We start from the raw sequence: 20,503 nt of genomic DNA on the forward strand, positions 1-20,503 counted from the left end.
GAAGATTGTTGCTTTGACCTCTCAGGTCATTTGGTGTGTGACTGGACTTGTGATAATACTGATTAATAACTCTGGAATTTTATGAATTAAAAAGAGGCGCTCATACTGCCAGTGGATATGTGGGAGAATGCCTCGCGGGCTCTCATGCGTCATGCTGGAAGGAGGGAGGCCTTTATCAGCACTAATACACACTTTGCTTTCTTCCCCAGGACCCCCTCCTGCTTGTTTCAGTCCCAGTAGTCCTGGCCAGATTTTAGAAGAGCCCAACTACTTTTTCCCGGACTTCCAGCTGTATTCTGGGAGGCATGAAGCATCTGCTTTGACTGTGGAGGCAAACAGTGGCATCAGGGAAAAAGTTGGTAAGTGTTGTTCCTGGCTCTTGTGTTGGAAAAGTGAAATGACATTCTGGTTCACATTTTAAAACTCTTTTGCATAATTCACACTTTCCTTTAGACTCCTCTGGTGGTGTAGTGGTTATGAATTGGGCTGCTCACCTTAAGGTCAGCAATTCGAAACTACCAGCTGTTCCGCAGGAGAAAGATGAGGCTTTCTGCTCCCATAGAGATTTACACCCTCGGAAACCTTGTACAGGGTCACTATGAGTCGGAACCTACTCCATGGCACATAACAACAACAACAACCCTTGTTTTTAGACTATTTTATTATAGCATGTAACTCTCTCTGTTGATTTTAGGTATGTAGGAACTATTTTGTACTATATTTACCATGTTCCTTTATTAAATCCCTAAGTACTTTTTTTTCCTGCCCTTGCCTAGAATTAAAACTCGAGTTGGTAGGGGATGGCCACTTTTATTTTTCAAAAAAAGTCCCAAACTAAATTCTGTCCTTTTGAAAAATAAATAAATAAATAAAGGTATCTTTAAAATCACTTTATAAAGCATCTCCAAGTTTTTTCCAAATGTGCTGATACCTCAATCCTCAGTGAAAAGGAAATTCAATAGTTCCCATGTTTGGTTAGACTCCAGCCCCATTATCATTCATCCAAATAAATAATATTCCCTGAGGAATAACATTTTGCTTTTGTTTGAATTTTCCTATGGTATTTTTTTTTTTTTTAATTACAAATTCCAGTGTACTTGTTCCATTAAGTCTTTCAGGTTATTTAACCTGAGAGAAGGGCTATATCCTCTTACTTTCGAAACCCCCAGCCCCAGTCAAGGTGCGTGAAATGTAATAGGTTCACAGTAAATATTTTTAGAGCAAAGGAGTTGATGGTGAAACCCACACTGGCCTCTCCAATTTGGGGTTGTTCATTATTTATGACAATTATTTGGTGACTGGTCTTGTGTGGCCTTTAATCTGTTTTTGTGTTATTTTAATCATCTGTTTTTGTGGTCTTAAATTTATAGTTGAATTTTGAGTTTATATCTCAGCTACAGTCTATATTCTTTCTGACAGGAAGGAGTAAGTTTGAATTTACTCCACATACCATCCAATGAAGCAGATACTAATTCTCCCCATTGTACAGATGAGAGATGTTCTGAGAAGCCAGGGGCTTGCCCAAAGTCACTGAGATGTGTTTGTTTGTTTGTTTTTGAAGAAGGGAATGACATGATCAAAGTTGGACTGTAGGAACCAGTTTGTAAAATTAATTTAGTAATTGAATTTGTTAGCAAGTACTTCTTGAGTGTGTTCATCAGTAAATTGGGGATATAGCATGAGACTGTACCTGACAAAATCTCTGCCCTCTGGGGCTTTGTTTCCTCCTCAAGGATTGCATGGTAAGTGAACTAACACGAAGAGTTTAGTACAGCACCTCATGCACTGTATGCATATTAAAATTATTTTTATAGTTGTTATTGTGATTACTTGGAGTCCTAGTATTACCATGGTTAAACGTTAGGTTGCTAACCAAAAGATTGTGGTTATTAATAATAAACTTGTAATTGAACAGGGAAATACCAAAGAGTGTTGGCAGTGATACCTAGGATCATAACCCGGACATACAGTAACAAAGGACAGAACTCCCAGGTTTTTGACTCGACAAACAGGAAATAAAGCAGAGAATATAGATTTGGGGGAGTAGGCAGTTGGGAGGGGTAATGAAGACCTGTGGAATTTGAAGAACTTAAGGGCCATTGACTGGTGATGGTGGTAGACATGGGAATGATGAGTTGGACACTAATAATAAGTTGTAGATGATGACCCAGGGAAGTTCTGATGTGTGAGATTGGAAAGCACTCTGGGCAGAGAAACAGGGTTAACATCAGGAAGAGGGGCAATCTGGAAGAAGTGAGTGATCAACCACGGGAAATGCTTCAGAAAGGTTAGGAGTGTATGTAATAGGAGAGCTGGAAAATTCTCCATGTAGTTGAGGACTTCTTGGGGCAGTATGCAGGGCAGTGGATGGAGCATTTAGGAGCTGGAGACAGCAAGTGTAGATTGCTTACAGACGACAATTAGAAAAGAAGGGAAAGGAGAGAGTTGCAGGGTAGTAATTAGAAGTGTATGTATGGTAAGGCCAAAAAGGTGTTTATTTGCTTGATTTTGGTTTTATATATATATGTTATTTTGTTGTTGTTTTGTGTCATCAAGTCATTCCGACCCATAGAGGTTATGAATCAGTCTACGAACTGCAAGGTCAGCAGTTCGAAATTACCAACTGTTCCGCGGGCGAAAGATGAGGCTTTCTGCTCCCGTAAAGATTTACAGCATCAGAAACCCTGTACAGGGTCGCTATGAGTCAGAACCGACTCTACGGCACATAACAACAACAACGTGTGTGTGTGTTGTTGTTGTTGTTAGGTGCCATCGAGTGGGTACCGACCTACTGCGATCTTATGCACAGAAGAACGAAACACTGCCCCATCTTGGACCAACCTCACTATTGTTGCCACGCTTGAGTCCATCGATGCTGTCACTTGGCCAATCCATCTCGTTGGGGGTCGTCTTCTTTTTCTCTGACCCTCCACATTACCAAACGTAATATTTTTCTCCAGTGACTGATGCATACTTCTGACATTATATCTGAAGTATGAGAGATGAAGTTTGGTCGTCTTGGCCTCAAGAAGCACTCTGGCTGCACTTCTTCCAAAATGGATCTATTGGTTCTTTTGGCAGCCCATGGCACTTTCAGTATTCTCCTCTAACACAATAACTCAAATGCATCAATTATTCTACGATCTTTATGTATATATAGAGAGAGTACTGGGGTGGCACTGTAGGTTAATGCACCAGACTGCAAAGTAGTTTGAACTGCAAGGTTGGCGGTTCAATCTCACCAGCTGCTCCTTGGAAACCCCGTACAGGGTCGCTATGGGTCTGAATCAACTTGACAGCACTTAACAACAGCAACAACAACGTATATATGTATATATATATATGGTACTTAAGGTACTCTGTTAAGTACCTTAAGTACTATGGAGTCAGTTCCGACTCATAGTGACCCTGCACAGGGTTTCCGAGACTGTAAATCTTTATGGGAGCAGAACGCCTTGTTTTCCTCCTGCGGAATGGCAGGTAGTTTTAAACTGCTGACCTTGAGGTTAGCAGCCTGATTCATAACCACTACGTTACCAGATATATATGTGTGTGTAATCCTGGTATGGTGCTGTGGGTTAATATGCTGGACTACATGGTTGGTTTGAACCACAAGGTTGGCAGTTATCTTAGCAGCTGCTCCTCGGAAATCCTATACTGGGTTGCTATGAGTTGGAACTGATAAGATGGCCCTTAACAACAACACACATACACACATTTACTTATTAAGATAGGAAGATGGCATGTTTATATGATGAAGAGAAGAGAAGGTATCAATGGGAATGTCAAATGGAAAGGAAGGAGCAAAGCGTTGGAGGATTCTGGAAGAGTGAGAATCGAGAGTTAGTAGAGCAGCATTGGATTGAAGAAACAGATCTATGAAACACTGCAGGCTAAGTGGAGGTGTTGGTGTACTAGATATCTTGTCCTTAAAGCTGTTGTATTTAGAATGTTAATGTTTCACCACACACTTAAGGACATATAAATATATCTCATGTGGAACAATCTGATATCTTCTTTCTTATGCTTATCTTTCAGTTGAGGATCCTCTTTGTAAATTCCACTCCCCGAACTTTCCGAGGCTCTCAGAGGTGGAAATGAGAGGTTCTGAGGATGCAGCAACTGGAAGAGTATTACAGCGGCTGATCCAGGAACAACTGCGGTATGGCACCCCGACTGAGAACATGAATTTGCTGGCCATTCAGCACCAGGCCACGGGGAGTGCAGGACCAGCCCACCCTATAAACACCTTTTCTTCCACGGAAAATCTCACTCAAGAAGACCCACAAATGGTCTACCAGTCAGCACGCCAGGAACCGCAGGGTCAGGAACACCAGGTGGACAATACGGTGATGGAGAAGCAGGTCCGGTCCACGCAGCCTCAGCAGAACAATGAGGAACTGCCCACTTATGAGGAGGCCAAAGCCCAATCACAGTTCTTTAGGGGGCAGCAGCAGCAGCAACAGCAAGGGGGTGTGGGCCATGGTTACTACATGGCGGGGGGAACTAGTCAGAAGTCCCGGACTGAGGGAAGACCCACGGTGAACCGTGCCAATAGTGGGCAGGCACATAAAGATGAGGCCTTGAAAGAACTCAAACAGGGCCATGTCCGCTCTCTCAGTGAGAGAATCATGCAGTTGTCTTTGGAGAGGAATGGTGTTAAGCAACACCTCCCTGGTTCAGGGACTGGAAAGGGGTTCAAGGCAGGAGGGGGACCCTCCCCAGCCCCACCTGCAGGTAAGGTGCTGGACTCTCGAGGTCCTCCACCTGAGTACCCCTTCAAGGCCAAGCAAATGATGTCGCCCGTCAACAAGACCCAGGAGCATGGACTTTTCTACAGTGACCAACACCCTGGGATGCTGCATGAGATTATCAAGCCCTACCCACCTCCCCAGCCTGCGAGGACAGAAGTGGCTGTTCTGAGGTATCAGCCACCCCCAGAGTACGGTGTAACAAGGTAACTATCACGTTTACAGTTTTAACTTGGGTTTTCAAAAGTCCAGCAATTATGTTTTTAAGACATTTTAGGAGTTGGTTATCAGTTTTTTCCTTATGCATAATATTTAACAAACCCATTTTTGCCCAAAATATGTAGGCTGAAACAGCACAGAGAACAGTTGGGACTTTCTCCAAATGTGACAGAGGGCAGTTGGAGAGTTATGACTTTACAGGGGTGGGTGGGGCAGTTGTTGGCCATCCTTGGTAGCTCTGCCTTGTTTCCTGGCAAACTTGTAATTTTCCTGGCTGGAGGATTTGTGGAGTGTGTCCAAAATCCTGGGACATATTATTTCCAGAGGGCTTTAGAGAGTCTTTTGTCATTGTAGATTTTAAAGGAAAATATCATCCAAATGACAAGATCAAGGAATTCAAAGGGAGCGTAGGCATCTCACAGTCCCAGGCTTTACTCAACAGATAAGAAGCTAAAACTAAGATATTAGTGAAATGTTCTATAGTACACAACTTTGGGCTGGCTGGGGGCTTGACCCAAGAAACCTTACTGTCAAATTATTGTCTTCTCCACTCCATTGCCCTAATTCCTCTTATAGCCTTCCAGTGTATTGTTCTGATAGACGGATTCAACAACACTTACTGAGTCTGTATGCTGTGCAGCAAGTGATCTCTGTTCTCAAGGTGCATAGAGTATTATCTCGTGGGAAACCAGCACCTGAACAGGTCATGGCAGTATGGCATGCTGTTTTAGGATAACAGAGTGCCAAGAGTTCTAGGGCAACACGAGGATAGTATGAGTCAAGACTGGAATGAATTAGAAGGAGTTATACAAAGGAAGTGACATTTGAGTTTAGGTCTTGAGGAGCAGGTAAGCGATGTGGGATAGAGGTGGCATAGTTGGATGTATCATGCAGAAGGAATGGCAGACAGACAGTTCAGGAGTGAATGAGCTGAAGCCATGAGGATGGAGCATCCATGGGACAGGATGTGGAAAGAAGTGACAGAGGATGGGCTTGCAAAGGGAAGTTGAGACCAAGTAGAAGTTGAGTGTCATTGTAAGGAGTTTAGACCGTATCCTGTAGGCAAAGGGAAAAGTCAGCACTGTCATGTGGGTGTTTCGTAGGGTGATTTCAGTGCAATGCAGAGTGGATTAAAGGAACGGGAGCTGGAGGACAAGACAGTTCAGTGAAAACTGATGTGGGTGGTTTAAGCCTCAAACAGTGGTAAGAGGGAAAGGTCTTAGATGTCAAGAGAGGTAAGGATGTAGTCATTGGTTAGTTATGGAAGTTGAAGTACATGGTAGCAGGAAATGAGGTGGCTGGAAATCAAACTGCCAGGAGGAAATCTGGTTCTGAAGAACAGTGTTTGGATGCTGATGAGCTTGTGCAGGCAGAGCATGGAGCATGAATAGAGAAAGCAAGTAGCCACTGCACATCATTACGGGTGATATCATCTCATACCAAAAAAACAACAGAAAACCACAGCCATTAAGTACATTGCACCTCATAGCAACTCGATAGGACAGAGTAGAACTGCTCCTTAGGGTTTCTGAGACTATGTATTTTTAAGGGAGCAGAGAGCCTCATCTTCCTTCTGAGCAGTGACTGGTGGGTTTGAACTGTCAACTTTCACTTTGCTGCTAGCAGCCCAGTGGTTGACCCTCTGTGCCACTAGTGTTCGTTAGAAGACTCCTTTGTCTTTTTCTAAATTGACTGAGTTGGGGCTTCCCCTATGACCCAGGGTCTGTGCGCAGGGCATACCTTGGCCACACATCGTCTGAAAAGAGAGTGACTGTAAGCTGGCAGAAAAAATGCTGACTGATCTGCCACTTCGTACTTGCCAGCTGCTGACACATTTCCCCACACTTGCTTGAGAATGCCAGTTTTAAAGCAGCATCACCCATGTTAGACCTCTGACAGGCAGCAGACTCATTCTTTTCAAAGTGGTCATCAGCTGCCCCACTGGATAAGTCAAGTTAGAGCCCAGGGAATGCTTCTTCTACCTCCTTTATATGAGGGGAGAGTCAAAAATTATCTGTACTCTGGCTGTACAATTTATTGTAATCAACAAAGCACTGTTGATTATTGAAGTTTTTTCTGATAGTGTTGCAATTCTGGCCCTTGAGAGTCCTAGAAAACTGTAAGCATCAATTTTTCAGCTGAGGGTTGACTTTTTACTTCTTCTTGGTTGGCGACTGAGGATGTTTCCATTCCATATTCTGCAGTTTACTCTCAGGCTCGTAGTGATGAATCCATGTCTCGTATGAGTTTTTAAAGACACTTTTACCTTCTCTTGAGTATTGGTCTAAGTTTTGTTTGCAGCTGTCCACACTCACGCCTGCACAGCAGTGACCTTGAGTGGAAAGTGCCAATAAGATAACTGAAATGTGGATAATTTTTTGACTCACCCTCATTGTTCCTTAAGTCAAGGGAGACATTTAAACTCCAACCTAGGTTTGAAGATTCAAAATTCTAAAAACCTTCTGATTCCTGGCATACGCACTGCATTGATTCAATTCAATGTATTGTTTAAAATCACCCATGATATTTTTTCCAGAGTTCTGGTAGCGTAGTGGTTACAAATCAGGCTACGAACCTTAAGGTCAGCGGTTTGAAACTACCAGCCGCTCCGCGGGAGAAAGATGCGGCTTTCTACTCCCGTAAGGATTTACACCCTCGGAAACCCTGTACAGGGTTGCTATGGGTCGGAACCGACTCGAAGGCACTTAACAACAACAACATTTTTTCCAGAATCATACCAGAGTTGGGTTTGCAATAGTAAACCTTTTTTTTTTTCTGATTCAACCTCTAGACTTTGGTAGACACAAAGTGAATTCTCTTTCCTTGGCTTTATTGTTTGGGAAAAGACATAAAGTGGGCCTTTTTGTCACTTGGCAGTGGGTATGATATGAGGTGGGGTAACTGGTCAGGAGAGGAGGACATCACTTCTTGGAGACCTTTGTGAAAAGTGTCATTTGTCTCAGGGTTATGATGTTAAAAAGATGATGAAGAAGTTTAAGAGGAGTTTGTGCTGGTTGCCAGGCTTGGCAACTGGGTTGATATAATGCATCAGATGTGCCAGAAGACGTAACAAACAGGCCATTGAGGCTGCCTTGGGAGCTACAAGATCTCTTTGTGAGGTCAGCCATGGCTAGCCAGCATGGCTCCAGCGGTGCAGCCCTTGGCCCACTGTGTAAACAGAGTTGCATCCACAAGATCCCTACTTCAGACACATGTAACATAGCCCGGACTCCAAAGGTTACATCTGAAACTCAGTGGTATGTGATGTTCAAGTTGTCTTGACCCAGGAGTTCAGCAGGAACTCACTGACTCACTGACGTATTCTTGTGTGCTTAAAGAGTTATCCATTTGTTTGTCACTAAGAGTAATGGTTTAAGAATAGCTGCTGGCTGCTAGAGAAATGCAGTCAGAGGGTTGGAGGTCCACCAAGAGATATCTTAGAAGAAAGGCATGGTGATGTACTTTCAAAAAAAAACAGCCCTTGGAAACTCTATGGAGCAAGTTCCTCGCTGACACACATGGGATCACCATGATTCAGAACTGACTCAATGGTGGTTGATTTTGGTTGGGTAAATATACAGCACAGACTCCTGGATTTAGAAGACGAGAGCCCTGAATGGCATTATTTCATCCATCTCTCTACCTACTGCTGCAAAAAATGGTGTGGTCCAGCCCATTACATTTTTGAATCTTTTCTACTTTTTATTGGAGGCAGAATGGTCTGAAGGGTCTAATGGTACAGAGGGGAAAGCTTATGATGAGAATAGAACTTGGAATTATTGCCTTCATTTCTGAATGAAATTTATAGGTTATAAATTCTCTCTCCAGTTCTGATGTGCTAAAGATATAAAGATGGTTGGTGGATGATTATAAAACACATTAGGCTCTTCTCATGGGTAGTTGCATGGAGAAGCCACTGGTTGTGGCCAGTTAGTTGAACTTGTATCACCATGATTCTTGTCTTGAGTGAGCTAATATGGCTGATGGAGATGGAAGGATTAAGGCAACCATGCCCTTCTGAGGCAGCTGCTGTAAATCTTTACAGGAGTAGAAAGTGTTATCTTTCTCCCTCAGAGTGGCTGATAGATTTGAACTGGTGTTTTTGCAGTTAACAAGCCAAATGTTAACCCACTCTTTATTTATTGTCCAGTTTTCAAAGGCATGTGAGACCACTGAAAATACCATGGCTTGGGTCTGGTTCACCTTAGTCCTCAGAGGAACAGCTTGGCTTTTTACATTTTAAAGAGTTCTTTTGCAGCAGATTTCTTGACTGCTACTTCCATGGACTTTGATTGTGGACCCAAGTAAAATTAAATCCTTGACAACTTTAATCTTTTCTCTATTTATCATGATGTTGCTTATTGGTCCATTTATGAAGATTTTTGTTTTGTTAATATTGAGGTATAATCCATACTGAAGACTGTAGTCTTTTATCTTCATCAGCATGTGCTTCAAGCCATCTTCACGTTCAGCAAGTGAAGTTTTCTTGTCTTGGATTATTTGCTCAGCATATAGGTTAAATAAATATGTTGAAAGGATATAACCCTGGACCATACATTTCCTGACTTAAAACCATTCAGTCTCCCCTTGTTCTGTTTGAATGACTGCTTCTTGGTCTATGTGCAGGTTCTGCACAAACACAGTGAGTGTTCTGGAATTCTGATTCTTCAAAATGCTATCCATAATGTGTGATAATGCACACAGTTGAATGCCTTTGTGTCTTAATCTGAGTTATCTAGAAAAACAAAACCAGTGAAATATATATATGTGTGTGAGTGTGTATCTATATATTGTGTATCTATCTATCTATCTATCTATCTATCTATCTATCTATCTATCTATCTATTTAGATATCTATTTATTAGATTATATTGTTTAATTTCTTAGCTGCTTTTTTAGACAGCATTGCATCACAAACTTTTTCTATATGCTTTATTTTTATAATATTTCATAAAATATATAACTTGGTCATTTTCTCTATAAATAATATGAATATCATCATGCATGTATAGAATGTACCACATATTGGATTAGTTCTTTAGCTATTGCTATTTAGAAGTGAAATTATTGAGTACAATGTAATGAGCATTTATTTGATGCTACTCCTGGTGTGGCATTGTGGGTTAATGCGTCAGACTGCAAAGCCATTTGAACTGCAAGGTTGGTAGTTCAAGCTCACCAGCTGCTCCTCGGGAATCCTATCCAGAGTCACTATGAGTCAAAACCGACTCGATAGCACTTAACAACAACAACCACAGATAACTTTGCAAACTATTACAGTACCTGTTCCACTGCACTTTTACCAAATTATCCATTGCAGTGAAGTTGGTCGAACACATAGCAATCTTATAGGACAAAATAGACCTCCCAATAAGGTTTCCAAGGCCACAAATCTTTACAGAAGCAGACTACCACGTCTTTCTCCTGCAGAGCAACTGATGAACTCAAACCTTGCGTTTCTGGTTAGCAGCCAAGTGCTTAACCACTGTGCCACCAGAGTTCCTTTACCAAAATTCAGTAAACAAAAAACCTAACTCATTGCCATTAGTCGATTCTGACTGTTTGTGACCCTGTATGTGGTAAATGTGAATGTATGGCAGCAAAACCCGCATCTTTCTCCTGCTGAGTAGCTGTTGGGTTTGAATTACGGTTAGCAGTACAGTGCTTACCCTGCAGCAACACCAGGGCCTTCTTTCACCAACATTGTTGTTGCTAAGTGCTGTCAAATCGGTTTCAGACTCATAGACACCCTATATAGGGTTTCTAAGGAACAGTTAGTGGGTTTGAACTTGCAGTTAGCTGTTCAATGCTTATCCTACAGCACCACACCAGGACTCCAGCATTTAGTAATTATAAAACTTTTGTGAATTTAATAGACAAATAGTACTAACTCTGCTTTAATTTGCAATTCTTAGTTAGGTTAAGTTTTTTTTTTTTGGGGGGGGGGGGTGCATATTTTACTTGTTAGATTTATCCAGTCTTGAAAATTGGCCCTTCTTGTTCTTTGTTCATATGATTTTTATATTTAATGGATTCAGAATTAATGGAAACCTGTCTCCTCTAACACTTGCTCTGATTTCCCAGTTTCTAAAACTGTACTTAACAGTTACAGTAGCCTGTTGGTAGTGTTGAGAGTCATAGGTTTGAGCCTTCACTGAGTGCTTACTGTGTGCCCTGCACTGTACATAAATTATATTACTTCATCTTTGTCACAATTATGAAGGGGTTACTAGTAATATCCTCAATTTTACATGCGATAGAAGCTCAGGCTGAGAGAGAACAATTAATGGAACTTAGTCACAGCCACCATCTTGGCAGTGGACAAGTTAGGTACACACCTAGATGTCTGCCACATACTACACTTAACATGTGTGTAAGTAGCGGACCTACCACACCATATATCCAATCTGTGCGTTGCCCACCTCTCTTTTCTTCAGGTGGACCAGAATACTGATTACGAATCCTAGACTCCAGGAGGGAAGGCTTCTGATCGCCCTTTCTTTCCAGATAACCATGCTGACAACTTCCATTGTAATCTGCCTTTCGATTTGCTTTCATTTGGAAATAGGAACTAGAAGGGTGCTTTTTTTTTTTTTTTTCTTTATACCATTTTTTGCTTTGTTTCATTTTGTTTTGTTGTGGTCAAAACAGATATAGCACAACATTTGTCTATTCAACAGTTTACATGCATAATTCAGTGACACTGATTACATATTCATAATGTTACTCACCCATCACCAGTTTGCCTTACATGGTTTCTAATAGAATGTTCAATTATTGAAGATGATATGAAACGATTCCAGTCAACTTCTGTTTGAAAAAAGACTAAGAATGACTCCTACCTATGAAAAGAGCTCTCTCGCTATAGTTTCCCACTCGCTGAGCCTGCTCACTGCCTTTTTTCCCCTTTACGTTGACTGAATCTTGCCCTCACAGTATTGTTGTTAAGTGTCGGTGAGTCAGCTCCAACTCATATCAATCCTGTATAGGGTTTCTGAGGACCGATTGATGGGTCTGAACCACCGACCTAATGGTTAACAGTCCAATGCTTATCCTACAGAGCCACACCAGCACAGGACAGGGGGTTTGATAAACTGACTTTCCAGAAGCAGAGAGGAGTGGCAATTGTTGATTATTAATATTTTATTTACCTATGAATGTATTAAGGAGCTCTGGTAGCATAGTGGGTTATGAGTTGGACTGCTAACCACAAGGTCAGCTGTTCAGATCTTCTCTCTTTGAGAGAAAGATGAGGCTTTCTGCTCCCATAAAAATTTACAGCCTTAGGAACCCTATACAGGATCACTATGAGTTGGAACCAACTTGACGGCACATGCCACCACAAGAATATAGAAGATGCTTAATGTGAAGATAGACACCTTATTAGAAACACAGAATGCTGGTATATGTCCTCACCTTTCTGTCCTCAGCTGTGTGTTTCCTTCCGCAGAGTGTCCTTGTTCACATCTCCTCTTGGACAGTCACCACCATTGTCTGCCATTTCCTGATTTAATGCAGAGAAAGTGGTACCATCTACCCTCAAACTCATATCTTCCTTAAAAAAAGGAACTGCATTTTCCCCCCAGAAAACCTTTGGCTTGATTTCATTTAGAATAGACTAAAAGTTACTGTCATTTTTTGAAAACATGCTAACCAACATATTTCAAAGACCTGTGTCCAAGAGCACATGTGGCAAAAGACATCACGCCATTCCACAAGGAACCCACACCAACCTAGCAGTTCAGCTCAGTGCACTGTAGAACATAAACAAGAATAAAGATATTGCTAAAATAGCAGATTTTACACCTGGTGGGTTTCTTATGTGGAAGGTACTATAGTATAGGATGGTCTGGTGATGTCGTGGGTTATGAGATGGCCTGCTATCTGCAAGGTTGCCAGTTCAAATCCACCAGCCAGTTTGTTTGAAAAAGATGAGGCTGTCTGCTCCTATAAAGATATATTGTTGTTGTTAGGTACCACTGAGTTGATTCTGACTCATAGTGACCCTGTATAGGGTTTCCGAGGAGCTGCCAGTGAGTTTGAATCACCATCCTTGTGGTCCCAACTGACCTTGCAGCCCAGTGCTTCTCCTACAGCACTAACAGCCTTGGAAATCCTAGGGAGCAATTCTACTCTGCCTTAGAGAGTCGTTATGAGTCGGAATCAGCTCCATGGCAATGCTGGTATTATAAGCAAGAATGTTACTTTTGAGTTGGAAATGGCTGGAGAAGGATGGGAAATTTGGGGAGTACCAAATGTATGTTTTCAAAGAGGTGAATTATGATTTTCAATTTATACGTTAATGAAAATGGATTGCTATGGGGGACCAAAATGTGAGCCAGACCCAAGGCTATCACATTAAAAACTATTTATTGAACTTACTGAAAATGAGGCCTTAGAGCTTTGTGTAAATCCCACCGATTAAACATAGGTTTTGACTACCAGCATTGCAACTCAGGAGTGCCTGTAATTTTTTTGCTGAATTATATCTTAGATGAGCCAGGGAAAATGCCCTTTTTACCCTGAGAAGCAGTTTGTAATAATGAGAAGTTCAAGAGGCTGAGGGCAAGTTCAGGCTACTTTCTCAGGAAACCTAATGTGGCTCCAGCTGTAATATATTAAATGAATGACTTTTCCAAATAGTAGGATTATCTGATCCACCCTGGATGGCAGTAGTTTTTATTCAAACTTAGTTTTGTTCAAAGAGCAACACATTCATTTCAAATGTTATGAGCTTTATGTTATCTTCAAAATCAAAGGGGTCCAAGTGGGTAGTGCATGGGTTTGGGTAAAGATATGAGGGAGTTTTGACGTTCTACTTTGTATCAGATTGTTTAAGTCCTTTGAGCCTCAGTTTCCTTATCTTTGGCCTATGAGGGTACTTCAAAAAGCTTATGGAATGAAAAGATCATAAAATATTTCCATCTGATTTTTGGAAGCACCCTTCTATTACAGCAGATTTTTCCTAAAGCAAACTCATTTTTTCCTTATATGTTCATTGTAGATAACTAGAAATTTAGTTAGCACCCCTTTCCAAAAAAAGGAAAGTAGAAATTTCCTTCAGTCCCATAATTCAGATATGTTGTTGTTAAGTGCTGTCTAGTCAGTTCCGAATCATAGCAGCTGGTGGATTTGAACTGCTGACCTTGTGGTTTGCAGTCCAGAGCTAATCCTATATAACCACTGTTAAACACGGTTCACTAGGTTGCTTGGAGGATCAGTAAAATTATAAGGAAATAATATAAATTGAAAAGCTCTGTGTAAATATTAGGTACCAGTATTTTATTTCTCACAGGCCAAGAGCCTCTTATTTTTTCATCTCTTTTAAAAATTCTTCCATTTTTCATTTTGTTTACTTTTCTCTTATTTTAAAATATTCATGCTGATTTTATTGTTTATCTGTGTTTTTTACTCTTTTCCTATAATGTACATGTATTGCTAAAACAATAAATAAACAGAGTTGCTATGAGTAGGAATTGACTTGACAGCACCTAACAACAGCTTAGATAATGAAACGTTTTCAAATTAGTAACACATGGTCATTGCAGAAACATCTATGAAATGAAGTACAAAGAATTAAAAAAATAGAAAACAAGAAAATAACTATAATTCCAGCACCTGACAATAGTTACTCTTACCTTTTGTCATAACTCTTTCCAGTCTTTCCAACCTTTTTCCTATGCCTAATTACGCTGTGAAATCCTAATATGTGTCATACCTTGAAAATAAAAATCTATGTGTGTATATATTGTTGTTAAGTGCTGTCGAGTTGGTTCCAACCCACAACAACCCTGTATGGGGTTTCTGAGGAGTGGCTGGTGTACTTGAACTGCTGGCTTTGCCAGTCTAGTGCATTAACCCAAAGCACCACAAGGACTCCATGTGTGTATACATATAACTTTGCTTTGTTGTTGTTGTTAGGTGCCATCGAGTCGATGCCAACTCATAGCGACCCTATGTACAACAGAACAAAACACTGCCCAGTCCTGGGCCAACCTCACAATTGTTGCCACGTTTGAGCCCATTGATGCTGCCACTTTGCCAATCCATCTTGCTGGGGGTCTTGCTTTTTATCTCTGACCCTCCACCTTGCCAAACATGATATCCTTCTCCATTGACTGGTCCCTCCTGACAATATGTCCGAAGTATGAGAAACGAAGTTTGGCCATCCTGGTCTCCAAGAAGCACTCTGGCTGCACTTCTTCCAACACAGATCTGTTGGTTCTTTTGGCAGCCCATGGCACTTTCACTATTCTCAGCCAACACCATAACTCAAAAACATCAATTCTTCTACCGTCTTCCTTATTCACTGTCCAGCTTTCACATGCATATGAGATTATTGAAAATACCATGGCTTGTGTGAGGCGCACCTTAGACCTCAAACTGACATCTTTGCTCTTCAACACTTTAAAAAGGGCCTGTGAAGCAGATTTGCCTAACACTGTTGCTTCCATGAGTGTTGATAGCTGATCCAAGAAGAATGAAGTCTTTGACAACTTCAATCTTTCCTCCATTGATAAGAATGTTGTTTGTTGGTCTAGTGGTCAGGATTTTTGTTTTCTTTACACTGAGATGCAATCCATACCAAAGGCTTTGCTCTTTGATCTTCATCAGTAAATGTTTTAAGTCCTCTTAACTTTCAGCAAGCAAGGTTATACCATCTGAATATTGCAGCTTGTGTAAATGAGCCTTCCTTCAATCCTGATGCCATGTTTTTTTTTCATATAAGACAGCTTCTCTGATTATTTGCTCAGCATACAGGTTGGATAAGTATGTTGAAAGAATACAAACCTGTTGCACACCTTTCTTAATTTGAAACCATTCAGTGTTCCCATGTTCTGTTCAAACAATTGCCTCTTGATCCATGTACAGATTCTTCATGAGCACAATTAAGTGTTCCGGAATACTCATACTTCTCAATGTTGTCCATAGCTTGTCATGATCCACACAATCGAAAGCCTTTGCGTAGTTAAAAAAGCACAGGTAAACATCTTTCTGATATTCTCTGCTTTTAGCCAAGATCCATTGGACATCAGCAATGATATCCCTCATTCCACGGCCTCGTCTGAATCTGGCTGGGCACATACCAATATGGGATTATAACCCTAGGCATGGGGGTTAGGATTGCAACACATATTTTGGAGAGAAACAATTCAATCCATAATACATTTTGCATAATTTTTGCCACCCAAACAAGCCATAGTTATTAAATACTGGCCTGCTGGAAAAATTGTAGATAAACATGGAATTTAATTGCATATAGCTTGCTGATCACCATTCATGCTTGGGGAGCTGGGACCATCATTCTGATACTCGCCCAGTTCTGTCATTGATTTTCCAATGTGAAGCCTTTTGTGGACATGTAGTGTGATCTAGAGAAGTGCTGTCCATCAGCAATATAACATGAGCCACAGAGCCACTTTAAAATATTCTAATACCCACATTTAAAAAAAAAAATTAAAAGAAATAGGTGAAATTAATTTTTCAATATATCTTACGAGTGGATAAGAGAATTTTTGCTTAGGGGACACTGAGTTTATGCTAACAACGACAGAATTGTTGCACAACTTGAATATGATCAATGTTATTGAATTGTACTTAGAGAATATTTTGAGATGGGATATGTTTTATTATGTATATTTTAACCACAATACAGTTTAAAATAATGAATTAAAAATATTTTATTTTCATTAACTCATTACATCCAAAATGTTAAATAAATGAGACAGTTTACATTTTTTTGTACTGAGTCTTTGAATTGTGATGTGTATTTTACACTACAGCATGCCTTTTTTTGGACTAGCCATATTTCTTTATATGGACTAGCCATATATGTATATATATAACTTTTAGTTGTGATTTGGTGAAAGCTTGCAAAGCAAGCCAGTTTCCCATTCAACAATTCATACACATTTTGTTTCATGCCATTGATTGCAATTCTCACAATGTAACAGAACATATCCCACTTTCTTCCTGTGGTTCCCATTTCCATTCATCCTTCTTTCCTATCCCTTTCTGCCTTCTGAACATTGGACAAATGCTGCCTTTTTGATCTTGAATTATTGTTCTAGAAAGTGTGCACTTCCCAGGTGTTATTGTTCATATAGAAATGTCTTTTGTTTGGTGGAAAGTTGAGCACTGGGGGTGAGTTCAGTTCAGGTCTGAAGAGTGTCTAAGGGACAGTCTTTATCAGACTCGTGAGCCCAGTCTTTTTTATTACTTTGAGTTTTGTTTCACTTTTTTTATATTATGTTTTTATTGTGAATTGAGTGAGTTTACATGGGAGAGCATCAGCTTTACATTCATCCTATCATATTTCGTTTCATTGCAATGATTTCAATCCTTCCATGCATCATCATTCAACAGCATTTGCTTCCAATCCCTCAGTGTTTTTTTGTTTGTTTGTTTGTTTTTTGGATGCACACCGAAGCACTCAGGAATATGTAACCATTTAAGCAATCAAAGGGTATACTCTAAATGTCACACCCCCGGCCACCAGCACACAGCCCCTCTCCCTCCTTGAGTCCAGAGTCCCCAGCCACTCTGTCTCGCCACATCATCATCTCTGCCTCCATCTCTGGCATTGCTGCTTCTTTGGATAGGGTCCCACACTCCACTCTTATCCCTTGATGGTTCGAGGGTCCTCTGCTCCTGGACTACAAGATCAACCACTCCCTTCCTTTTGTTACAAAATGGCTACCTTTACATTTGCAACATTTACATTTTTGTCCTACTCTATTAAGGACCTTCTATTGTGATCCCTTTCAGAGCGGTCAGTAGTGGTAGCAGGACACCATCTACTTCTTCTTGTCTCTGGGTCATGGAGGCTGAGGTTCATGTAGTCCATTTGGACTAACTGTATTTCAAGTGCTCAGTAACTACATACAGTTAGTGGTTGCTGTTTTGGGCAGCACATGTCGAGAGGGAAGTAAGAAGGCATATCTAGAAAGTGTACTAGTGTCTTGAAACTAAATTCTGGTTTGTAATTACATTGTAAGAAACCTCTTGTGTGAAATTTTCTTATTCTCTCCTAACACTCCGTTTTCCCCTGATTTGCACTAAGCCTAAATCTGCCATGTTCATTCTTTTAAAATCAGAGTCTCAGAGGAATTTGAAGGTCTCTATGCCCACCAAACCGTGTTGGTCCTGAATGCCATCCATTGTCATGCACTATTAATTGAGTATGAATATGTGACCATGTTACTTGTCAGAGCAGTGCTCTCTGGTATGGTGGAAGATTTTCCATTTTGAGAGTCTCTTCTTTTCTGTCCATTAAACTTGAGCATCACCCTTTCTCTGCCTTGTCAGTCAGATATACCACTTAGGCTTGTATTCAGAAAACATCTTTACCTTGTTTCTGTCTCTCTTCTCGTTTCCTTATAACTATTACATAGCAGACAAAGGTGGCTGAGAAGAGAAACTCATCATTGACCATAGTAACCATAGTGAGTTCCAAATGTTAAAAGATAGAAGCCTCACCCCAAAGTGGCAGGCTCTGAATGAAGTCCTAGTGCCTGAGGGAGCAGAACTGCAGCCCCCCACCCCACCCCATGCTAGGAATCATGCTGTGTTTATCCCTTGCATTTGGATGAAATGTGAAGGGAATGCTTAGGAGGTGGAATGAATGTTTGCCATTGAATCCTAGGCCATATATTTAGCTAAGGTAACCTCTTTAGCCTGCCTGCAGGAGTGTGCTTGTTCCATAGAAGATCTGCAGTTTTGTGATCCTCCTCTGATAGGGTGGTCGGAACCTGCCCAGTGGCTATACAGAGGACTTGGAGATCTCCTTCCACGAAGATTTCAGTCTAGGAAACCCTTTGGGGAAGGTTTGCTCTGTCATTTGGTGTCTGTCTGACCCAACAGCACACACCAATAACACCCGCAATCTGGGATGAAAGTGGAATATGAATGGCTTCAAAATGGGACTATTTTCAGTCTTGTGATAGAGTAAGTCCTCAAACACACAAGGACATATATCTATATTCCCCACATACACATTTCTGAGTAGAAACACTACAGATTCCTCAAAATACAAAATTATTTTAGTTCCATAGAGAAGACCAATAGTTATGTGTAGATGTGGAAAGAGATAGGGGGTGGGGAAGAATGGGTTGCATCTTCCCGCTGATGATATTCCTTGTAAAATCTGAGGACAGTTCCCAGAGTGAAGCTCACCTAAGGAGTAAAGAAGTTATTGAACTCATGGACTGTCAGAATAAGAAATAATGTTTCTTGGGAGATGTAAACAGAATGCTCCTTAGAAGTGAGGATGGTTAAGACTTCATATCACATACTTTGGACATATTACCAGAAGAGAACAGTCTCTGGAGAAGGACATTATTCTTATTAAAATGGAGGGTCAGCAAAAAAGAAGACCCTCAAGATTATCTTTGTTGTTTATACCTGTAAAGCTGTAGGAGCTCTCACTTAGGGTGAAAAAAATGCTGTGTTTTTAATGAAACAGGCTAACAGAATAGTGAGCAGAGAGTTATTAGGCAGTAGAGACAGGTGATAGAAATTCATAGTTTCAAGTATAGGAGCTAATACCTACAATTTGAACCATCAACAGCCATTTCTGTGAGGGCTTTTTAATCATGATTAAGATCAGACTGTTGATCCCTCATGATCCAACAATGCAAAACACACAAAAATAGTTCCTCCCTATGAGACTTTCCTATTTCATTAAATGGTAACAGTATCTATTTGCATAAAAAGAAAAATCTAGGTGTAATTTTTCTCTTTTCCTCTCTCCATCAATGATATATCCAAAACATATCTCATGTCCGTCTTTTTTTCTCTACTGCCCGTTCCCTGTGAGCCTTCGTCAGTTCTCACCTAAATGACAGGATGACCTCTTCACTGATCTCCCTGCACAAGTGCTCCCCACTGTATATTTCATCCTCTACCTACCACTCAGGGTAAAGTCAGAACACACGGCACCCTGGCTTAGAAATCCTCCTTGGCCTCGATGGACACTCTAGGGAAGTCTGACCTTATCTCACTCTGGCATCCTCTCTCCGGCCTTATCTTGCAGTGCTCCTATTGGCTGGCCATGCTTCACAACAGCGTTCTCGCTTCTTGAATGTGCCTGTGTTAAATATTATCTTAGGACCTTGGCACTAGCTCTTATAGTGGACACCACAAATTTTTATCTCCAGTCTCTAGGAATCATTTCCTTCCTGGAAAAACTTTCTATCCTACCTCCCTTCTTTCTCTCATTCAGACTTGAGCTCATGCATCCACTTCTTGGCGTCTCTTTTGCTGGCCTCTAGCTATGAAAGAACTATTCAGACATTCACTAGCCGGTAGTCACTCCATTTGCAAAGTACCATTACTTTTTGTTACTTGGCTGGTTTGTTTATTTTTGGTTGGCTTGCCTATCTCTCTTAAAAGGTAAGTTTCTTGAGAACAGAGACCTCATCTGTCTTGTTCCTGTATTCCCAGTACCCAGAACACAGAAAATACAGGGGAATCAATGACTGAACCTGATATACTCAATGGAGCATTCAAACGTGCAGTGGTGACTTCTAATA

At 40.9% G+C, this 20,503-nt stretch overlaps 1 protein-coding gene across 1 annotated transcript in view; it reads left to right on the forward strand.

The window, feature by feature from the left end:
* The first annotated feature begins 218 nt into the window (after positions 1–218).
* AMOTL1 (angiomotin like 1) overlaps positions 219–20,503 on the forward strand; it is a 76,484-nt gene continuing 56,199 nt past the window's right edge. The window contains exons 1-2 of the mRNA XM_006833741.1: positions 219–359; positions 4,039–4,957. Of these exons, the coding sequence (XP_006833804.1) occupies positions 4,098–4,957 (860 nt within the window). The 5' untranslated portion in view covers positions 219–359; positions 4,039–4,097. The remainder of the gene's footprint in view (positions 360–4,038; positions 4,958–20,503) is intronic.

Source organism: Chrysochloris asiatica, unplaced genomic scaffold, assembly GCF_000296735.1.
Source record: "Chrysochloris asiatica unplaced genomic scaffold, ChrAsi1.0 scaffold00008, whole genome shotgun sequence".
NCBI lineage: Eukaryota > Metazoa > Chordata > Mammalia > Afrosoricida > Chrysochloridae > Chrysochloris > Chrysochloris asiatica.